General features: G+C 33.8%; 1 protein-coding gene across 4 annotated transcripts in view; it reads left to right on the top strand.

Annotated features, from left to right (window-relative positions):
• Nucleotides 1-23,652, top strand: part of DGKB (diacylglycerol kinase beta) — a 526,570-nt gene that overhangs the window by 287,014 nt on the left and 215,904 nt on the right. For all 4 annotated transcript variants that reach the window (XM_070424374.1, XM_070424375.1, XM_070424376.1 and 1 more), the window contains one exon: nucleotides 7,934-7,998. In XM_070424374.1, the coding sequence (XP_070280475.1) occupies nucleotides 7,934-7,998 (65 nt within the window). The remainder of the gene's footprint in view (nucleotides 1-7,933; nucleotides 7,999-23,652) is intronic.

The raw sequence follows: 23,652 nt of genomic DNA, 5'->3' as shown, positions 1-23,652 counted from the left end.
TATCAGAGTGTGCATTGATTAACATTCAAAATAGATGTATTGGCAATGGTTAAGTCTATATAACATTGAATAGTTTTACCTTTTGCAGAATTTGACTGTGGTTATTATTATTTGTTGCAATATACAAATAGTATAATTAAAATATTTTTATTATTTTAACTCTTCAAGTTTAGCTATCTTATTTCCAGGTATCATAAATATGTAATATTATTGTGATTTTTCTTACTATTGAATGTGAAATACCAAAATGACTTAAGTTGCTTGACGTCTTACTTTTTGAGGTGACACATGTCTTAAGTGTACAGAATCAGTAATAACATGAGGTATTCACAACAGTTTTGTGTTTGTGAAATTACTTTATAATGGCATAGGGGATTAAAATATTTGTTAATTAGAAACAGATGAATTGTGGGAGTAGAAATAAATCAAGTAGATCTAAATATGTGCAAATATCTGAATAGAGTCTTATAGATAAATAGGTTTTGAATGGTAGAGTGGTCAGAGATGGAAGGGCTTAATAGCTAAGCTCTAATTTGGAACTTTGATGGCACCAGTAATTATTACATTTAAATAAGTAATAGTACTTAGGATGGGTTCTATTATTGTGTTGTATTATTCTAAGGAAAAACCATTTGGTGCATCCCTGTAGTAGTTTAGATTGAGATGTGATCAATTCTGGACTAAGACAAGGACAATAGAAATGGATAACAAGTAGATTGACAGGGTGGTTATTGACTAAATGTAGGAAAAAAGGGAAAAATCATAAATAACCTGAATTCTGAACCTGAGGAGGTAGGAGTTGGACAATGGCATCACTGATGCAAATAACGGTTTTGAGAAAAGGATCCACTTTGGGGGAAAAGATAATGTTGAATTTGAATTTTCATCATATTGCGTTCATGGCAATATAAAACATGGGTTTGGACACATCAAACTGAATATGAAGAGAGCAGTCAAGGCTGAAGATATTGAATTAGATTTTATCAGAATAGTTGAAAACTTGAAAAGAGAATGTAATCAGCCCTGGCCTATGTGGCTCAGTTGGTTGAGCACCATCCTGTGTACCTAAGGGTCAAAGAATCCATTCCTGATCAGGGCATATGCCAAGGTTTTGGGCTGGATCCCCAGTAGGGGATGTGTGGGAGGCGGCTGGTCAATGTTTCCCTACCATCTGTCTCTCTCTCTTTCTCTCTCCCTCTTCCTCTCTCAAATCATTTTTCTTTTAAAGGGAGAGTGTAAGCAAAGATAGGGCAAATTTAAGACTGAGTTTGGAGAAAATGGTGGGCAGTGCTGAATGTTCCAGGGGTCAAGAGAACAATCCTGTGAAAGGCTTTGGTGTTTAGTGATTTGGGATCATTTTCTCATGCTGTAAATTTTTTTTATATTTTTTAAAATATGTTTTTATTGACTTTTTAGAGAGAGAATAAGGGAGAGATAGATAGAAACATCCATGAGAGAGAAGTGTCAACATCTATGGCTGCCTCCTGCATGTCCCCTATTGGGAACTGTAACCCAGGCATGTGCCCTGACTAGGAATCGAACCAGTGACCTCTTGGTTCCTACGTCGATGTTCAACTGCTTGAGCCACACCAGCTGGGCTCATGCTGTGAAGTTTTTAATAACTTTGGTCTCTCATCAAAACTGTCAATGAAATAGGCCCCAGTATCACTCAACAAAGGTCTTCAGAGAAATATATAGCATATTTTTAAATACTTATTTTAAAAATTGCTGGAAAGATAAGGAAAATCCAAGGATAAAACCAACAATTGTATCAAATTTTCATGAACAAAATTACTGAAGAAAAATTAGGAAGTGTTTTTTTTAAACTCATATGCAACTTGCTAGTGAAGACTGTTTTTCACTGTTATGTTTAAAAGATAATACATGTAAGTATTTTAAAAATCTCATAACATAAAATCAGAAATCTGACACTTATAATAAATTTCCAGAGACAAGTTTTACGTTAGCATATCCAAATATAATGAAAAGGAAATAATCATCACTGATATTGAATATCCTCTATATTGTAGGTATTAGTTTGACTTATTTATGAAACTATTTCCTTCCTTATTTCTTACCATAACCTCAGACAGGGGAAACAGTTTTCATAGGATCCTACTTCTAGCAAGTGACAGAGAAATAGTCCTTATTAGAATAAGAACTATTTTATTCCATATTGCTAGTTTCTTTGGTAGTTTCCCTATGAAAAATTAACTGGTTGTTTATTTAACCTATATCAGATAAAATAAAAACTAACATTGGACTATTGAAGTACCAAAATAAAAATTACTCATCATCATAAACATTACATAAATGTGTTCATATATTTAATTTAAAATTTGTATCTAAATATTGATTATTATTGGCTATTTTGAAAGGGAAGATAAGTTCTGGAAAGAAATGACTTTGTTCATATTATAGCAACATATCATATAAGTTTTTATTTGAGATTCTAATATTCTTAATATTTTCTGGTTAACACAGTGTCCCCTAATATTCTCTTTAACCATCAATCTATTCCACTACTGGCTTACTTATTTGAAAGTTATTGACACACAACATCACATAATTATAATCATGTAAGTTCATGGATTCCATAAGTAATTTTAAGCAGGCTTTTAGCCATTCAGCCTTTCAAAGACATAGGCAATAACTGTAGTCAACAGACATATTTTACCATATTATTTGAGAGCAGCTGCTATTCTTTGTGTATGTGTGTTTCTACTTTTTTAAAAATATATGTTTCATTGATTTCAGAGAGGAAAGGAGAGGGAGAGGGAGATAGAAATGCCAATGATGAGAACAAATCATTGATCGGCTGCCTCCTGCACACCCCACACTGGAGATGGAGCCCGCAACCTGATCATGTGCCGTGACCTCCTGGTTCATAGGTCGACGCTCAGCCATTGAGCCATGCCAACCAGGCTGTGTATACTGTTCATTAATAATCTTTGAGTCAAAGTCAAGACCACATAGGAAGTGTTAAAGGACTAAAACTCAGCTTCTCATTATAGAGACTGTATTTAACAGATCATCAAATGCGCTAATTTTTAAATCTGAATGTGGGTAACACAGTTGTGTCCATATAATCTTTGTGTGCACTTTTTAAAACTAGATTTTAAATTTCAACAAAAAGTTAGGTAAAAAGCTTCAATGTGACCAAAGAAGACCTTGTCATCTCTGCTGAACTTCCTATTCATTTTTCTATCACAGCAGGAGGCACAATATCAATCCATTTACCCAAACCAAACACACCAGCAGGTCATTTCTGATCCTTTCCTTTCCTCTTAGCACTCAATCAATGCTCAATCAATCATTAAGGCCAGTATTTATCTATTAACTACCTCATGAATGAGTACCTTCTTCTCCATAAATACATACTACTACTGGTCTAATTCAGCAGTTATTTTATGTTTCCTCAATATTGAGCCCACCAAATAAATCATCTATACAGTATCCAAGTGACTGCTCCAAACTGCAAATATGATGCCCTGTTTAAACCATTTCCATGATTTCTTATTTTTAGAATCTAGTATCAACTCCCTAACATGATTACAGGCCTTTTCTCTCCGTTGTGTAGAGTTAGAAAAAAAAAGCATGCGAGAGCAGAATCTCAAGGAAGACCGTTACTGAAGAGACAGGTAGAAGAGGAGTAGCTGGCCAAGTAAAGTGAGATAGACTGAACTGGAAAGTAGGAGGAAAACCAGGAACTGTTCTGATTCGAGTCAAGGTAAGAGAACATTGAGAAAGGGAGAAAGGAGAAAAGGGAGGAAGTAATAAAGGAAGAAATGAAAAGAAATTGGGTAAAAATTGCCAAGAGGTCAAGGATATAATTTATAATAGAGTGATTAGTTACACTACACACAGCATTACGATAGTAGTAGAGGCAAAGTTAGAAGTCACAGTCAGTAATTTTAAGTAGTGAAATAGAAAGGCCCACTGCAGTGTGTTAGGAAGACAAAGGAAGTGAAATCAGACATTCTAGTCAGGATCTTTAAGAAGTCTGGGTGCCAGAATTTGCAGGCACAAGAGGTTAAGGGATTTTTGTTTACATTATTAATACCTAAGCAATTTGAATGTTAAGGGAAAAGAGCCCATAGAGAGGGAGAGGATGAAGTACAGAAGACGAAGGATATAAATTCTTGATGAATTGTGGTTTCTAAGAGACTGAGAAGGGATAGGATCCCAGCACAAGCCCAGGGAATTGGGTTAGGATGGAGGAAGGAAACTTCTATTATAACAGAAGAGATGGTATGTTTGGAAACAGTAACATGTTAGGTTTGATGACAGCAGGATGTTGGAAAGTTCCTTTGGTTAGCTTCGTGTGTGTGTCTGGCATATGAGGCCACCTACATATGTGTGAAAGAATGAGAATGTCTAATATGCCCCACTATTGGCCAACTAAAATAGAGGGCTTGAGCCCACTACAGATTAATAAATGAAAATTACTATCTTAATTTATGTACAGACAGAAAACCTAAATAGATCACAGAAAATACTATTGGCGTATGTCATTTATATTCCCTCTTTGATGAAAGACATAAGGACAAACTATTTTAATTATTCTAGTTTTATAACACATTTTCATATCTTATTGAACTGGAGACACCTTCCTTAATTATTTTACTCTTTTTAAAAAATTTAATGGTTATTTAGAAGTTTAATAGTTTTAGATAAATAAATATCATTTTTATTTGTTTTTTATACATTTTTAATATCGTTTTTTATTCAAGTTTCTTTAAGTACCTGGCCAAATCTTTTGGTATTTGGATTACATATGACTTGATACATAAATTTTGGAAGTATTGGAATATTTTTAATAGCTTGTCCTATCTTTTAAAAAGATGTATTTTCCTACTTAATTATGTTTTCTCATATGATTCTTAGTAGGATCTAAAGTTTCCATCACATTAGGAACACTATTCCATTTGCTATACAGAATAATATCCACTACAATACTATAAAGCGGTACCAGTATTCATTCCCTTGTAAAGATAACAAAGCTGTGACTCACAATTTGCTCAAAGTCACCAGTCTTGGAAGTGAACTCTGTCTGAATTCACAGTTTGTCCATTTTAGGGTGTGTAAGAGATGCTAATTTAATTTGTTTCCTAAGAATTGCAGTACATGGAGACAGAATGAGCAAACTTTATATGAAAGAAAGCAACGACACTATTTTAGCTTTTTCTTATTTGTTCTCTTTTTGGAGAATCCAAAACATGGCTGCTGGATAAGTTTATAGCATTTGGCAGTTCTCTTTCAAGCCTCTTGGGATTATGCCAAAGGGACAGGCCCCCATGAGAATTTGGTCTGAATTCTTATCCAAATGAACACCTGCTGTCATTGTTCATTATCCATTCTGGAGTCAGCAATGCCAGCTCTCTTTTTGTGGTGGAACCCATTCAATACAAGGAAAAGGCATGCCAGTGTTCCTCAGTCGTCTTTCATTTTCCCTCTATTTACTGCATGACCCATTGCCTAAGTATGTTGGAGGTAGAGCTAAGATTAGGTTTATCTTGGCTATTTAATAGTGGGTTTTTAGGAGTTTGCTCAGTTATAGTCCAGTCTACTTAAATGGTCTTTTTTTGATACTCTTCTCTCCCCCCACCCCCCGCCCTCCATCCCTGTTTATCTTCCTTTGCAAAGGAAGAGCTTTGTTATTGAAAAAAATATATGCTTATAAAGCAAATTATGCTATACAATCTATTTTTAAAAGTCTGAGTTCTCTAAATTTGCAGAAACAAATAATTCAAACAGAAGTAAATTCAATGATAGTCTCCCTATGGATAACCAATATTGATCATTCATTCTTGGTACTTGATTCATATTCCTTTGCTTTTGTTTTATTGTTCTGCTGGATGTATCCTTTTAATTATGAGGTATTCTAAATTGATTTTGGACCAGATTAGTGTTAAAGTCAAAATAAATTATTTTTTAAAATCAATGAATGATAATGTTGCATAACATATCATAAATAGCCAAGCCAAGATTTTTTCTATAATTTCATACTATTGGACCAATAATAGTGAACCATCTTGATTTTCCTGCTTCATAGCAAACCAGGAAGTTGACCATGTATACATAACAAAGTTATATCTTAGAACATCAAAAAATAGAGGGTTATTTTGGTAACTTTTATTTGTACTTATCCATACCTTTGTATTCTTTTCACTTGTGGATTAATTCAATTACTCAATAACTTTTAGACGCTAAAGTTTACATAAAAGATTGCATTTCTGTCATGGCTCTATCTTGTAGGGAAAAGCAATGCTCTGCCATCTGCAGTGGGCATTGGTCCCTCTCTTGTTGTGCCTCGTGCTTTGTTATGCATGAATAAGCACATTAGCCTTTTCATTTCATTCATTAGACTTTTAGTCCTTGATTAGTGTTTTCAAAATTCTCTCAAATACATAACTTCTTTACTGCCTTTGTGTTTGGTTTTTCTTTTTTATCTCCACTATGAAACAGAATTAACAGTTAATCACAACAATAGCCCCGTTTCTATTGAGATGGCTGCTAAATATATTAGTTTCTCATTGAAGTGATTAATCATGTGTAGATGAAGAATGGGAAAATATCTCCTTTGGAATAAGAGGGACTACTGTTAAAAGTCAGCAAGAATGGTTTGTACTTGAAAAGCTTGAATCACAGTAATCCACCAATCTCTCACACTCAGTGCAATTCTGTCTCATAGAAACTCTGATTTTTCAAAATTAAAAAAAAATAAAGAAACTCTGAATGGACTTCCTAAAAGGAAGAAACATCTATTAGAATTCAGCACTCATGAATTTGGGGTCTTAGAGCCTAGTTACACTTGTCACCAATTCTCCAAAATGAAATTTTTCTATTTGTTGATTTTTCTTGAGCAAGGTAAGATATATATGTCAGAAAGTTGCTTGTGGAACAAAAAACTAATAATGACACATCCAAAATACTCTTAGCAAACTTTGAAGTCATGTAGTATATTTGCCTTGACTAGATAGGCATCCTCATACTATCTCTTTATCATAATTACTTTCAAAGGACTAAGAGCTTTTCTACCTCATCATTTCTTCACTTAGGCCATCCTTCCGGCTCTGGAATAACAATATTTTCAACTAATTTTTAACATTTATGTTCATATGCTCTATCTTAAACATACTTGGAGCATGAGGCCATAGCCAGTTATTAAAGGGGATATATAAGTGAAGTAGAAATCGATTCCTAGAAGTAAATATGACAAGTGACCAATGGTGAAATGGTGACATAAATCAGTCTTGTACAGAAATGTAAATTACATATTTTTGCCTAATTTCACAACATCTTCTTGGCAATGCTATTGTTAAGAAGCAGTTAATTTAAAAATGTTATTCATCCCCTAGCCTAGTGATAGCGAACCTATGACATGCGTGTCAGAGGTGACACATGAACTCATTTTTTTCGTTGATTTTTCTTTGTTAAATGGCATTTAAATATATAAAATAAATATAAAAAATATAAGTCTTTGTTTTACTATGGTTGCAAATATCAAAAAATTTCTATATGTTACACGGCACCAGAGTTAAGTTAGGGTTTTTCAAAATGCTGACACCCTGAGCTCAAAAGGTTCACCATCACTGCAGATTGACTCCAAGGATAGAGCTTTGGCCCATGGACTGAAGAGTCCTAGGTTTGATTCCAGTCAAGGTCATGTACCTTGGTTGCAGGCTCCAGGGCCGGGTGCACGCGGGAGGCAACCAAACCATGTGTCTCTGTCACATTGATGTTTCTCTCTCTGTGTCTCTCCCCCTCCCTCCCACTCTCTCTAAAAATCAATGGGAAAATATCTGCCGGTGAGGATTAACAAACAAAAAAATCCAAAACAAAATATTATTCATGAACGTTTTTATCTTTGTTTCCATAAGACAATAGGATCCTAAAATGTCCTGCTCTTCTTTTCTGTTTCTCTCCTTAGGATGCCTCCATTGCACACAGATTCCACATCATGAGAGAAAAACACCCAGAGAAATTCAACAGTAGGTAAGATACAAATGAAAAAATTTATAGTTATGGTTGCTGTTAATAAATTATGTCATAAAATGGATCACCATATGGTGTAAAATATTTCACATATAATAACTGAATAAGGCTTGGTGTGTAAGCATAAAGACCAATGTGTAAATGAGTTCAAACTTTCCCCTTAGGTTTTAATGTGGTCATAATGGGAAATGCAACGTGTTCATCTATAGTCCATTGTCATGAGCTGAAAAGAAAGATTTTGAGTATAAGGTGAAGATAATATTTTCTTAAGATGTACTGAAGTCTTTACATCGCTGATAGGAAGGTTTGATCCTCCCAAGTCCCAAAGGAAAAACATGGGCCTCTGATTTGATAATGCTGCGTAACTGTGTGTTACATAAATATCATGGTGGGACTCTAATCCTTATATTGTGTGTCCAATATTGGCCTCAACTAAGTGGAAAGTGAACCAGAGAAATATCAATGCTAATGAAGTACCTTATTCTTTTTTTTAAATCTTTATTGTTTAAATCATGTCCCCTATTTTCCCCCATTGACCCCTTCCAGTCCACTCCTCCCCCCCACCCACTACCCCAGGCCTTTAAAAACTTTTCCTTCAAGTGGAAGAACTTTGATGACCAAAATTAGTCTAGCCACTATATGATATGTGATATTTTCCTCTCTAACATGTAGACATCGACACTTTTTCTGATATTCAAGGAAATAGGAAAAGCTTTGGCTTGGCATCCTCTCATTTCTAGAAGGAAATATGGCTATTGCTACTCTCCCGGAAAAATGGGGCAGAGGAAGTGAATTATCTTTGGCTTCAGTTATACCCATTTCTACTGTTCATTTCATGAAGTTACAAATTCATAATCAGAGTCACATATATTAATGTTCAGAGCCAAGGACTCTATGGTCTCTGTATTTGGTTTGGTTGATATTGTGTCATGAATTTTATTTTTTATTTATTTTTATTTGTTTTTTATGGAAGGCTTTTTATTTCATGAGGCAACGAATTAAAATTTTAAACTGCTATAATATTTTTTTGTTTTATTAAGTCCAAAGAAACTTTTTTCTAAAATTTCTACTCATTATTCTTAGCTTTGGTCCCTGGAAGAGTTCAGGATAAGTTTGTCCTTTCTTTCATATAGTAGCCCTTCAGATATTTTTTTCCCCTTTATTGGTTAAGATATTACAAATGTGTTCTTATCCCCCCAATGTCCCCTCATCCCCCCAATCCTGCCCTCACCCTCACCTTCTGTTCTCCACATCCATCACTTATGCTTATATGCATGCATACAAGACCAATTATTAGACAACTGCCTCTGAAAATCCTTATATTTATTTTAATGTCACCAGTATATTGACATAATTTTCTTACATGTAGGTTCATAAAAAATATTGTTAAAATGTCAAAATTAGTTTAGATTTTTTTAACTCTAGACTTCAGTGTATTACTGTATATGAGAACCATCGTAGTAATTAGTTTCATGATTAGTGAGATCCTTTCTAATTTTTTATTAAACTTATCTATTTAAATGTTTTAGAAAAACATATAGAAACTTATTTCTGCCCTGGCTGCTGGAGCTCAGTTGGTTAGAGCATTGTGCTGTCTACCAAAATTTGTGGGTACTATTCATGGTCAGGGCACATGCGTAGGTTTCAGCTTCTGTTCATGGTTAGGGTATGTGGGGAAGGCAACCAATCGATGTTTAACTCTCACATCAATATTTCTCTTTCTCTCTCTCTCTCTCTCTCTCTCTCTCTCAAATCAATAAAGGCATGTCCTCAGGTGAGGATTTAAAAAAAAAAGCAACAACTTATTTCTAATAGCTATTTTATGTTTTGCCTTGAGTTCTTTCTTATACTACCAATCATAAATCATGGAGTTAGGGTTTGCTTTTTCTCTCCTAGCTCAGATAGCTATAAGTTTTGTTTCTAAGAAAATGTAAAAAGTGTACATGTGTGCATGTTTACATAATGTCTTTAGAGGAATCAATAGAAAACGTTTAACACCGGTTACTTCTGGAAAAGGGAACCAAGTCGTTGGGCGGAGATTGAGAGTTTATTCTCTGTTTTTGTGTACTGTTTGAATTTGTGCCATGCATATTATAAGTTCAAGTAGAAAGTAATCTAATTGCACATTTTCACCTATAAGATTCAGTTCTAGAATATTTTTATTTTATAAGATTTAATTTTATTTCATAAAAGAGATGAAAATATAGTAGATTTTAGCATTTAGTAATAAAACTTGAATGTTCTCTAAATGAACGTATTTATTGATGTACATAAAACCATATGATCGAATCGACTTGCCTATGCTTATCCAGTGCCATCCTATAAAGTGTTCATGTGTCAATATTCATACATTAAAATAGGTTTCAAGCAAAATAAATGCTGTTTGGAAAATGCAGCATGCAGTGTACATCTTCAGGATTTTCACAATTTAATAGCCCATTAACAGCTTTAAGGAATACACATGGGAATAAAAGTTAAATGATGTGTAAGGCAATTTTGCATAAAAGCTATTCAGCAGAGATAGAGACAAAAACAGAGAGAGATGGGGTAGGGAGGAGGGAGAAAGTAGAATTAAAAGTATAGAGAGGTGTATCAATATATATATGTGAAACCTAAAATTTTGACAGCAAATATATAAGAATGCCAATATTTCTGATCTTCCCTCATGTCAGAGGCTAATGAATTTTATTCCCTATAATAATTTTCATTCTTCTAATGATAAAAACATATTATTCACATGTATTCACTTAATTTTTTATTATCAATTGCAATACTACTTTATGACATTCTCACTGCCCAATATGTGGTTAGATGTCATTTCCAACCATATATTTGTACAGTCTGATGTGATGTGCTTATAAAATGTAAAACTACATCTTGTTGCAACTTATTTGTAAATTTGACATATGGGCAAATCTTCCTTATATAATTTAAAGGGAATATTTCATTTGGAACAATAGTAACATAGAAAATGCCTTCTAGATTGATGTAGGTCACATGTGTCTAATGTGTGTTCAAAGAATGCCAGGGATATAGTAGGTGCTCAATGTACTATTGGCTAACAATATATTAAAATTACAATCAGCTCTAAAACTACATATATTACCAAGTTAGTTAGGCATATGCATTTTGATCCACACTTTTGTAAGTTGTCTTCATTTAGAATTAGAAGCATTAGATAATTCCTAAACTGTAATGCAGCATATTTTGGATATGAAAATTTTCTAAATTTCTATGATGAAGGCATGCCAGTTATAGTACAGAGCAGTTTCTTTCTTACAAGGACAGATTTTCAGATTTCAGCATTGAGACAGGTTCAGCCATAGCACTCTTTCATATTTTCAGGAATTTGCAAATGGACTCTTTTAAGTACTCCTAATAATGGCGTTTCAGATCAGATCTCTTGTTACAATAAATCATATGCCATTAATATTATCCTCTAGCATGCTCACCTTGAAATTCATTTATATTTCAAAGAACATGATGTTTCTAACATTATCTTAAGGAAATTAATTACCAAAATATATAGTTCTGCTCTCTATGCTTCTTATGACAGAAATGGAAAGAACTGGGAAAGATAATGATTTTTCCGGTGCTTAAGAAAGTGCTGGTCGAGAGCTTTATCTCGTATTCTTTTAAAAATTTCTGTGTAAATCTAAGGTATTGTTAAAAGGAAGTATGCTGTGTAACTTTCTAAACTTTAAGATATTCTTCAATCAAACTAAATTTAAATAAATGTTTACATCCTCTTAGACTCAAAACAAAACAATCATTAAAGAATTTATGCATCTATTTAAAACCATTTAGTACATAATATTGGTATTTAAATTATTTCTATAATTTGACTATTACTATGTACCATTATACTTACATTCTTATAATTCACATACATTACATCTCTCCTGGTTCTACTTAGGTAGAGCAATTTAATTCCTGCTTTTGATAAATATTGATATTAACAATTATGTGCCCATTAAAATATGTATCCATTAAAATGATAAATATAAAGGCTTATAATATTTTTTGGGATATTTCATAAGTAAAACATGCCACCTTGACAAAGACTTACAAGTAAGACGCACAATGGAACTAGCTATAGAAAAAGTATTGGTGGTCTAACAAAAAAGTTTTAATATTGTGGTCATAGCTTGTTGTCAAGGAACCAGTTCAAATTCTTTTTTAATTAAATTTATTGGGGTGACATTGGTTAATAGGATCATATAGGTTTTAGGTGTGGACTTGTATGTTATAAGATCTATCTATCTCACTGGGTGCCCACCACCCAAAGTCAAATCATCTCTGTCACAATATATTAGGCCCCCTTCACCCAGCCCCTCCACCCCCTTCCCTCTGGCAGCCACCACAATGCTGCTTGTGTTCACAAGTTCCAATTTTATATCCCACATATGAGTGAAATCATATGGTTCTTAGCTTTGTCTGCCTGATTTATTTCACTTAGCATAATATTCTGAAGGTTCATCCATATTGTCGCAAATGGTAGCATTTCATCCTTTTGTATGGCTGAGTTGTATTCCATTGCGTGTATGTACCACTTCTTTATTCAGTCCTCTACCAAATTCTTAAGAACATTTGCTAGTAAACACTAATGGCCTGCAATACTCCACAAAGATGCTATTTTATTAATTCCACAGTTTATTTTAAAATATATGGTCTGTAACTCCCTGAATGAGACAAGATTCATTTTCTTAGCCCCACTGCCACCCACCCCCACCATGGTTCAGAAGTATGTACTTCCCTTCTGTACTAATTGCTGCTTTTTATTAAGAAGCATACAACTGAAAAGCTGAAATATGTGTGTGAATTTAAGTAAGGCAATGCAACTCAATCAACATAGTGGTTTGTTATCAGATATGTCAGGGGGTATTGCCTCCCAAGTGTGTGAAGAGAAGAAATGTAGTAGACTGATCATTTGGTACTATTATATTAATAAACTTTAATTTTTAAAAGAACTAGTGCTTTCCAAATTACCCAAGGAATAAATAGCATACATGAATTTAGAAAGTGTGATATGCTTTAAAATTGTACTGATTCTGTGAAATGATTCTTGATTTTCTGACAGTAGGCCTTATGAGATCATGGAATGGGGCTCTTTCTGGGATTTTAGTATCTACATAGCACATGGAACATATTTAACACTCAATATATATTTGCTACGTTTATCTCCTAAATTATTTATTATTGAGTGATTTCTTTGTCTTCTAATCAAGGTCCTAAAGTTTGGGTGAAATATTGATTATCTGCTATTCATTTGGTTGACTATTTATTCTATAGACATTTAATAAGAGCCCCTTTTATATAATGGGCATCTAGCTAGAATAGAATCTTTTGAAACCTAAGGGATATGAATAAAATTAATTTAAGCTTAGCTAGTAATAGGTTCTGTAGATAAATATAAACTAGAAGAAAAGGCTATGTTGCAGCAGTACCTAGTGAAGGACATTTCCTGGGCTCCCAAGTTAAGGTGACCATTGAGCTCTTAAAGATGTATGTCGAAGGAAGGGTTGCTTATATATTCTCTGAGGTAGCTGAAGAAGAAACTTTTATTTCTAGTTTCTATTTGCAAGATACTTATATTTTATTAGGATCATTCTATGCAAATCTTCTCAATACAATTTTCCTCCTTGCTTTTGCCTTTCTATTCCTAGGATTTGTGTTTTTGCTTTACATGAATTTGCCTGTGTTTTATGCAAAGACTTTATACACATAGAAACACATACACACACATGCACACACTCACTTCCTAGGATAGCAGATTAAGAAGCAAGATTTATGAGGTAACATTAGTTAATCAGAGATTTCCACAGAATCACAACCGAAGAATCCAAGATAGAGTATTTTACCACGGGGAAGAGTAATAAACTAACAAAACATCTTAAGAAAAAAAAATGCTATTTTTTTACTACAGATTCTATATCTACATGAAGACTTTCAGGAAATATTTGAGAGCAAATACATATGTATAATATATATTATGTTACATATGAATTCATGTAATTTTGACTAATTCATATAAAGAATCCATTTTAAAGGAAAAACCAGAGATGAACTTAGCCAGCAGTAAAAACTACCGTTTCTAAAAGCCCTCCCCCTAATTTGCCAAGCATTTTCTGTGAAAAACATTGAAGCTCTTGTTTCCTTTGTGTTCAGGCCTCTCCCTTGAGCAGCATTAGTCTCTCTCACTATAACAAGAACCAGTTGTGTTCTGGGGACTGAAGGGATCCACTAAACTAATTAGACAATGGACAGCTGACTTTGGGGAATGAGTCTGTGACATTGATCAATGTCAATGACAAACATTTTTTTTCCCCTTTGATGTTCTGAGATAATCTATAGGGTAGAATTTGGAATTGATTAGGTTTTGGTTGCTATATTTTTTAGGATAAAGTTAGTGCCATATAAGTTAGTTAATTTCATATGAAGTTTAAATACCTAATGTATAATAGCCAGATGCTTTAAGACTTCACACTGTCAGTAATATAATAAAAGTGTTTTTTGTTCTTCTTGAATAAAATCAATTGATTCTTGGTAGAAATTATCCCTGGGAATAATTTTGAGGACCCTGTTAATACCTTTTCTTTATAGGACATATCAAGTACCAATTTACTCTATCTTGAATTTTTTCCAAAGGGGTTAATCACATCATTATAAGGTAATTTTACCTAGAAGGTAATCCCCTGGCATGGCTAATTGGAACTAATTAGATGCTCTCCATTGTTTCTTGCTCCACCCAAGCATTAGTAGCTAATGCCTTTCCTTTTGGAATACATGTTCATATAAGGCTATGTTGAGCATTCTTTTCTTACTGAATATAAGTAATTCTAAAATATTAACCTTGAATGGCTGATTGGCTTTTTTTTTAAGAATGGGTTTCCTCACAAATATTTTTTAAGAGAAAAAAATGGTATTCTCTCATAGGTAACATTTTTAAGATTGTATTTTATGTTTTATGTTTCTCCATGTGCAGTGTTTTCACAACATAGAAAATTTGACTTAAGCAACCCAATTCCTCTATATATATGTGCTAATATGAACCAGCTCTAAAATATGAAGAAAATATTTCCTTATTAGGTAAAGATTCTCAGGAGAGTTAGAAATTACAAAAATCTTGATTTATGTGAAATTTTTATTCTAATTTCTCAGAAATCTTCCCTTGCAACTTAAGGCTTAGCTAAATAAATAAATAAATAAATAAATAAATAAATAAATAAATAAACAAATGCCAGAAATGCCATAACTTTATGGCTTTTAAAAAAATATATTGTATTGATTTTTTTTTTTTTTTACAGAGAGGAAGGGAGAAGGATAGAGAGTTAGAAACATTGATGAGAGAGAAACATCGATCAGCTACCTCCTGCACACCCCCCACCGGGGATGTGCCCACTACTGAGGTACATGCCCTTGACCGGAATCGAACCTGGGACCCTTGAGTCCACAGGCCAATGCTCTATCCACTGAGCCAAACCAGTCAGGGTACTTTATGGCTTTTTAAAAAGATTTCATTTGGCAAGCACTTATAAAACATCAAAATTTGCTAAGATTTGCCAAGGTATCCCAGTTATAAACTGTTAGCCATCAAAAGGATAAGGGTTCAATTTCCTCCCCTTTCCAGTAACATTGTCCCCATATTGTCTAAGACCCCACTAACAGTTTCCATAGGTTTGCCAGTGCCCTCCTGTCCCTTCAGTTCCAAAGCAAACGTCACATATTTTCTAGTTTTCGGTATCACAGCACTCCATTCCACATGTCAGAATCTCTTCTGTATGCTATTACTACACAGCAAACTACTCGAAAGTGTTGCAGTATAAAACAGCCACTTTATTATGTGCATAGCTTCTGTGGGCCAGTGACTCAAACAGGGCAGAGCAGGATGGCTAGTCACTGCTTTCTCATGTCTGGGCCTTCAACTGGGAAGACTCAATGGTCGGGAGAGATTTGACAGGTAGGGGATGGAATCAGCTGGAGGCATGGTTACTCTCAGGCCTGCTGTCTGATCCTGGTTGTTGGGTGAGACCTTCCTTGGAGCACTGTATTGGTCACGATTCATTAGAGGAACTGAACCAGTTAGGTTCACATTGGAAAGGATAATCTGCTTTACTGAGCCCACCAAGTCAAGTGCTGATATCATCCAAAAACAAGCTCAAAGACAAACCCAGAAATAACGTTAATCTGGGCACCCCGTAGCTACTCTAGTTGACACATAAAACTAACCATCACAAGCACGTGCACACGATTTCTCCAGGTGATCTGGGCTTAATCACTGTGGTGGCCCGGGATTACCAGATTTCTGAAATGGTAGCTGAGTCCTCCAAACAAGAGTACCCCAAGAAAACAGGAACTGTTTGTCCTTTACTTGACTTAGTTTTGGCAGTGCATGGTTTCACGTTCACTGTGTCTTTGTGATTGAAGTGCTCAGACGCTCCCTCAGATTCAAATGCAGAGGCCATAGACACCACTTTTCAAAGGGAGGAGTTTCAACAGGAGTTTCAACATTGAATAATACCAAGTTTAATGGGAAGGATATCACAACATACAATGATTAGAAAGGCTACTATTTATTTAGGACCGACTCTTCCAAGCCATTAAGTTGTTTTTATCACACGATGTGTGTGTTTATTTTTCATCTTCAAAGTAAGTTTACTCTGTAACTACTGCTATTTTCATTGTACAGAGTTGGATACCATCCACATAAGAACTCATAGTAGCAGAACCAAAGCTCATTCTTTTAAGTCATGTGTGTGTGTGTCTCTATGTGTGTACAGTCAGAAATAAACTGTGCCTTTTATTATAAATTATTTATAATAAAATAACCTTTTAAGGATATTTCCAGAAAATATTTCTCTATGTTCTGCCACTCTGTTTTTATTCATAATCTTTTAAAAAAATTTTTAATTAAGTATAGTTGGCATATGATAATAAATTATTTTCAGGTGTACAATACAGTGATTTGACATTTTTATACCTTACAATATGTTCTACTTCTATTAATCATCAGTCATTCTTACAATGTCCTCATATTACAAGAATACCCGCACATCATTTATTCAGTAAAGAATTAAATATTTACATATTTTTATTAATTTTACTAAAATAAACCAAAAAAAACAACATTCCACAACTTTAACACAAATGCCCTTAACATTATTTCATTCTATTTTTTTTAATGTGTGACACAAGAAATATTTATTACACGTCTATAATATGAAAGTGCTTGCAAAATAAATAAAGTTAATAATTAAATATCCTCCCTGCCCTTGAAATGCCTGCAGGTGAGTGGGAAAGAAAAACCAAAATTAAATGTGGTAAAGACTATCACTGAAGTTAAGTGCAAAATTGAGTGCAAAGTGCTGCCAGGAGGATGTGTCTATATTTGACTGAGTTAAGAAGGAGAGAAGACATCCCCTCCAATGGTATTCTTCTCATACCCAAGTGTACTGCTCACAGCATCGTCCCCCAAAGATATTCGTCTCCTACCTATGTCCAGTGTTCTTATTTACTAGCCAGAAAATATTTTTTTGTTGAGAGTAGAAGGTGAATTTGATACCGAGTTTATGGCTTATTTGGGAAAAGATACATGCAAATATACAGTTCTGTGAGATGAATGCAGGAATCAAAGTATCATACATCCAAATGAAAATGAGAAAATAATTCTGTGGTGGTGATGGAGTAGTGGTGTTTGGAAGGCTTTGTAGAAAACAATATTTGGACATGGTTCTATATGAATAAGGGCTTCAATATCATGTGGTGGGTTAAAGTAACATAAAACTTATTGTCCTGTGATGGGAGGATAAATAGTTCCATATATGTAGATAGATAAAAGTTTGAAATATAAGATCTAAGAGGATTTGTTCATTTTACTCAGATTACAAAAACATTGGTAGTCCCATTGGAAACTTGGACTTTATCCTTAAGGTAATATGAAACAATTATAGGGCTTTAAACAAAGACATAAGACTAAGGAAATGGATTTGTAGAAGGAAAAATTGGTTTACTGTTACCAAACTTGGTAACTCATATGGGTATGAATATGGATGTAAAGGAAATGATGAGTGAATGTGTGGATGAAGGCAGAATGGTGACTTTACTAAGCAAGAGGTTTATGTAGGAAGAAGAGGTGGTGGGTATTAGTTGGTTCTTTGCTTGTTGAATGTGAGACATCTGTGGGATATCCAGGTTAATTTCACAGGCAATAAATTATTTACTGGCCTGGAATTAGGTGGGATGTCTTGGATGGAGATGAGGAATCATTACAATAAAGACACCATTCTTGCTCCATCATCTTTTAACTGGTAAATCCAAAGTCATGATAACTGAGTCATTTGACTGCATTTGGTTATTTGAAATATGCTTGATATAATAAATTGTAGTTACGACTTTTGAGGAGACTGACTTAAAATCACTGGCGAGTTATATTTTTAGAATTATACTAACATGTAATTATGTAATTATTAATTGCTAGTTTTGTCAGTCATTTATGTAAATTATTTTATTTATTTAAGCTATTTTATCAGAAGCATTTATTTATAATTTAGGCATAACATTAAATTGTTTCTTTAGTTTTTAGGATAAGCAAATTAAAAATATAACTTTATCATTATTCTCACAGAAAATCTCATTTTGTTGAATGCCTAGAATTCAGTTTAAAATCCAAATTCTTATATAAAAAAAGAAAGAAGCCAGGGCATGCACCTTCTAGGCAAAGCTTTAAAAAATTCTCTTAAGTATTGTACTAAAAAAAAAAAAAAAAAAAAAAAAAAAGGAAGAAAGAGAATCAGCCAGCAGAGGGCGCTGGCCCTCATTCACTCAATCATTGCAGCAAACCTTATGAACAAGAAACAGTCCTTTCTTAATAAGCTCACTGGCAAAGTAATATTTTTGCTGAGTGTTGTGTTAAAGCCAAACTTAAATATTTATACCAGTAGCCCGTCCTTCTCTTGTGAAAGTATGCATCTCTTTTAGTGAAGTATAATTTGAGTTGTATTTAAATGCCAGCCAGCAGACTTGAGAATCAGTTAGAAAATGCCAAAATCTGATCTATCTGTGGTAGAGGTCAAAGGCCATCTGTGTTCCTTATCCTGCTAATTTGATTATATTTAATGAACAAGACCAGTTTTAAACTGATATGCAAGGGATTTTACTTCAGTCAAACTGAAAGTCAAAGTGTTGATACTCTTTCTTAATTATAGCATTACTAGCTAAATAAATGCCAAAGTTCCTTAAACAATTTTCTAATTGGAACTGAGTGCATTCTAAAAAGAAATTCTTATTTAAAAAACCTTAGGTAATTAAATTTAGGAATAGCATTATTCCAGCTTAATACATAGATTATTTTGTTTATGAGAATTTTTTTCCACATACCTCTTTGGTTTAGAAATATTTAATGATATTGCAAAAATATAATTTTATATGCAAGTAATACTATATTTCTTTTAAAAGCATTCTAGCAAATCTTATGTTTTATAATATTTTTATAATTTTTCTTGTATTTCTTCTGTAGATAATCAAATAAGGAAAACATTGATTGTTAAAGCACATTTAAGCTCTTCAATGTGTAGAAATTATTGGCAACTGCATATTTTAGGTAGTTTTTTTTTAATAATGAAAGATCTTTTACATATACTCTTTACTAGTATACCAGGATTTCTTGTTACTATAACATGCAACATACTTTTTTTAAAGCTTGTGTACAATGAAATATATATCTGTGTAGTGTCTGAAATCTGTTTACATTTAAAAGATGATCTGAAACATATTTACTTCTTATGTTTTAAAGAGAAGTTAATGCTGTCCTTCCTACTTTATGATCTAACACAGTGGAAGTGTAGTAAACAGCTTAAAACCTGTGGGAAGTTCATTTTAATGGGTTATAGTATGAGAGGGCCCCTTCTCTTTTCTTCATTCTATGCAGCTTATAACAATCTTGTTTGCCAAGATGATTATTTAATAGAGTGACAAACTGCCCCACTGGTGGGATACATTAATTTTGCCTCTAAAGTTGCCCCTTGTCGTACATAAGAAGGTGATAATTAGGTTTCAGATTAGAATAAAATAATCATGTCACTTTTGTAGATACTTAAAATAAATGTAATCCCTTATATAAAATTGGAACAATAAAAAGTTGTAAAATATTTTTCTCTGTGAACTTTTAGGCAAATACAGCTAATATAGGATGTTAATTTTTAGCTAGCATGACTCTCTGGAACGTTACCAATTGGAAAAATCATATAAGAAGTGATTAACTTTTTAAGTAAAGCAATGGTATTAGGCTTTGTAGAACATCTACTTAATAAAATAGAACTCATTCATATCCTGATTTAATTTTTCCTCTGTACAATTTAATCTTTCAAAAGTCACATAGAATCATTTTGTGCATGTATATTAATGCTCTCAATTTCGAATGTTGTTGAGAGCTCAAATTATTAGATACTAGAAGTGATTATATTTCAATTTTAGCATTATATTACACAGAAATTAACTAGATATCACATCCTAAGTGCTTAAATACTATATGATGTTTGAATTTTCAACAGTGAAAACACAATTTATTAAAACAAGACACTCAGACTTTTTTTTAAAGACTCTTTCCCTGCCTTGGAGTTGACAGTAGCATGTTGTCTTAAAGTTCTAGAGCCCAATCCTCTCTAGCTTTAAATAACCAGAGGTAATTTCCTCTTCTCAAAGTCTGCAGAGTATTAAACACTTCCCTGAATCTATTTCCTGAACCAAGTGGGAGAGTGTTCAGTGCACATTCATTTAAAATACCTTTATGTTCAGACTCAATTACTTTTAATAGAGTGGAGAATGTTTGGTGTAGCTTTGAGTGCACAGCATGAAAGGGTGGGTTTTAGTTAGAAAACATAAAATTCGTTCCTGTGGAAAGGTAATCTCTAGAGAAATATAGAAACCATAAAACCTTATTGAAGACCATTAAATGTACTGCGAATGTCATGTACTTTCTTTGCACATGTTAAACACTGAGTTATGACATAAATGAAGTAATGGCAGGACACGGGCAAAATAAAAAAAAAAAGATTTTTGTTGATAATATGCAAAAATGCTACATCAGTTATTCATTCTGCAGTTATTTCTTTGAGGAGCTTTTATACAGCTGTGAAAACCTAGGGAGTTTTGTACAAAACAATTTTGACAAATGTTCATAATTCCATACCAGTGAAATGCATTTTAATGTCATTCAGAATGTTCCACTTAAGCAAGTAGTAAAACTCACATTAAAGTTTTTTTGTGTGGTTTTTAAGTTCACTATCAGATGATACAAGCAAGTTTTCCTGGTCCTTATTAAGAAACTAGATGCCTGGTGCACAAAATTTGTGTACTGGAGCAGGGGGGTGGGGGGCATCCCTCAGACTTGCCTGTGCCCTAAAGTATTTACTATCTGGCCTTCACAGGAAAAGTTTACCCCTCTTCCCCCACAACAGAATAAAAACTGAGAAAGAGTGGTCAAAAAAGTGTGGATATATTTCAGAGCACATGAAATGGTTGGAAACCTCAAATTCTGAAATAGAAGGTCCTATGCAAGAGAGACACTGGAGAAATACAGAGGAGGAGGAATTTAAGTGGCCTCCTAATCTTCAGTAGTGTGTGAATTTTAAGCAATTGTGGAGGAACAGATTATCTGCAAAATGTCCTTCATTCTCGTTCAAATCCATATGCGCTGCTCAGAGAGTGAACTAAGACAATACGTGAGACTTCGGAGTAGACTGTGCTATATCTACGTCAGCTCTCCTTACCTGTTTGGTGGGAAAAGCAAGACCTGGCAGAGCCATATTATTTGATCTTTGAAATGGCTGGAGTGGTGACAAGCACACATTCTGGAACCTTACAACCTAAATCCAGTTCCAGGCTCTTTTGATTACCAACTGGGTGACCCTTGGCCAGCAGATCGGTCCCCTCTGTTCCTGAGTTGCCTCCTCTGTAAAAAAGTACAGCAATAGTTCCTACCCTTTAGAGTTAATACACGTAAAACTCAACGTGGCCTGAGTAGTAATCACTACTACTAAGTAAGCCCTTGCTATTGCCATTTCCATGCTCATGCATAGATTAGCTATTTCGTTTAGATATATTGCCAATGTTTTTCAGTGCATAGTGTGAATTTGGTCAGTCTCATTTAATCCCCCATTTTTTTGTCCTTATAGGGCACTGATTTAAATTTACCTTCATGTAAATATATCTGTTTAGACTAATGGAATCGTATCTGATAATTTCAGGCAAGAAATTTTGTTATAAAATGACTTGCAAACAATAGTTATCCAAATGTAAGATGCTATATAAGTATTTATTTGGGGCCTTGACAGATGAAATGAAACATAAGTGCTTTCGTACTAGAGGACAAACTTTGAATTCTAAGGTCATAGGTTTTTTGCTTAATTTCAAAATAAATATTGTTTTAAAATATATAGTTGAATAGTTTGGTACCATATGAGAATAAATTTGTTAACATTTCATAGGTAATTACCTTGTTGTTTTTGTGTTCTAAGATTTTTTACCCTCATTGTTTAAATAATAAAATACATGTGCATAGCGACTTACAGTTTAAAATTTGCTTTCATATGCATTTCTGTATTTTATTTGATCTTGAGATGTTTAAGCTCAGAGATGTATGCCATGCGTGCTCTTTTATTTTTGGCAGGAAATATTGCAAGCATATTGATGGTGATAATTAATATTTTCTAAACAGTCGAAAAACAGGTGTACCTTTCCAAATAAAGCCAAATAAAAATTTCAAAACAAACTTGTTCAGTGACTACAAAAAGCATTCAAAAAATAAGTAGGAATTGTCTTGAAAGGTTTTAGATTAAGAATATTGTTAGAAATAACATCATAGTATTATATTTTTAAAGATAAGAATCTTGCTTTATTCATCTTTGTATCTTCATTGCTTACCAAGTGCCTACCAAACAGTAGGGCATTTTATATACTTTAAATTATATGTATTTTCGACTAATTTTGTTCTTTTTAATGGAGGCCTTTCTGTTTGTATCTAGAAGTTTGTGGGATAGGGTTAATGCTAAGGGTAGTTAAGTTAATCTTCCATTATTATCTAAAAGTTACTAATCTCTTCAATAACCACATTAATACTAACTGCGCAAAAGAATGCCTTTGTTTAATTTCTCTGATTGATCTCATCTTGTTTGAGTCACCCTTCTCCCTGATGTAATAAGCATTTGGTTTTATCAAAATACTTCACTTTTCTGAGTTAACACTTTTTCTCTTTCATGTAACTACCCAGTTTTTCCTCCCCTGTCTTTCTCTAGGCACTGGTTTTGTCCTTTCTTCCCCCTTCACAGAGCAATTTTGGGCATAAAGGGCATGTTACATTTCCTGTGGACATAGAGAAGACTGTCTCTGCTGTCCCTCAGGCAGCCTGTGTCTCTATCAAGTGTAGCAGAATGTAGGAGGTCACTGGGCATCTTCCACTGGTATCCACCACTCCGGGCATGTGACCGATACCTGGTTTTGATGAATGTGGACAGTGTAGTTACCTATATTCTCCATGTCCCATGCTCACCGTCTACTTTTCCTGAACCTGTGCCTCCTCCGATTTCATCTTCTTAGCACTTTTGATTCCACATTGTGGAGAGAATCTCACAATCTTAAGGTTCTTTTTATTTCACTCTA

Source organism: Myotis yumanensis, unplaced genomic scaffold, assembly GCF_028538775.1.
Source record: "Myotis yumanensis isolate MYYU_CA2020_CCGP unplaced genomic scaffold, mMyoYum1.0.hap1 SCAF_9, whole genome shotgun sequence".
NCBI lineage: Eukaryota > Metazoa > Chordata > Mammalia > Chiroptera > Vespertilionidae > Myotis > Myotis yumanensis.
Note: the sequence above shows the minus strand (reverse complement) of the source record. Positions and strands in the feature narration are given on the sequence as shown.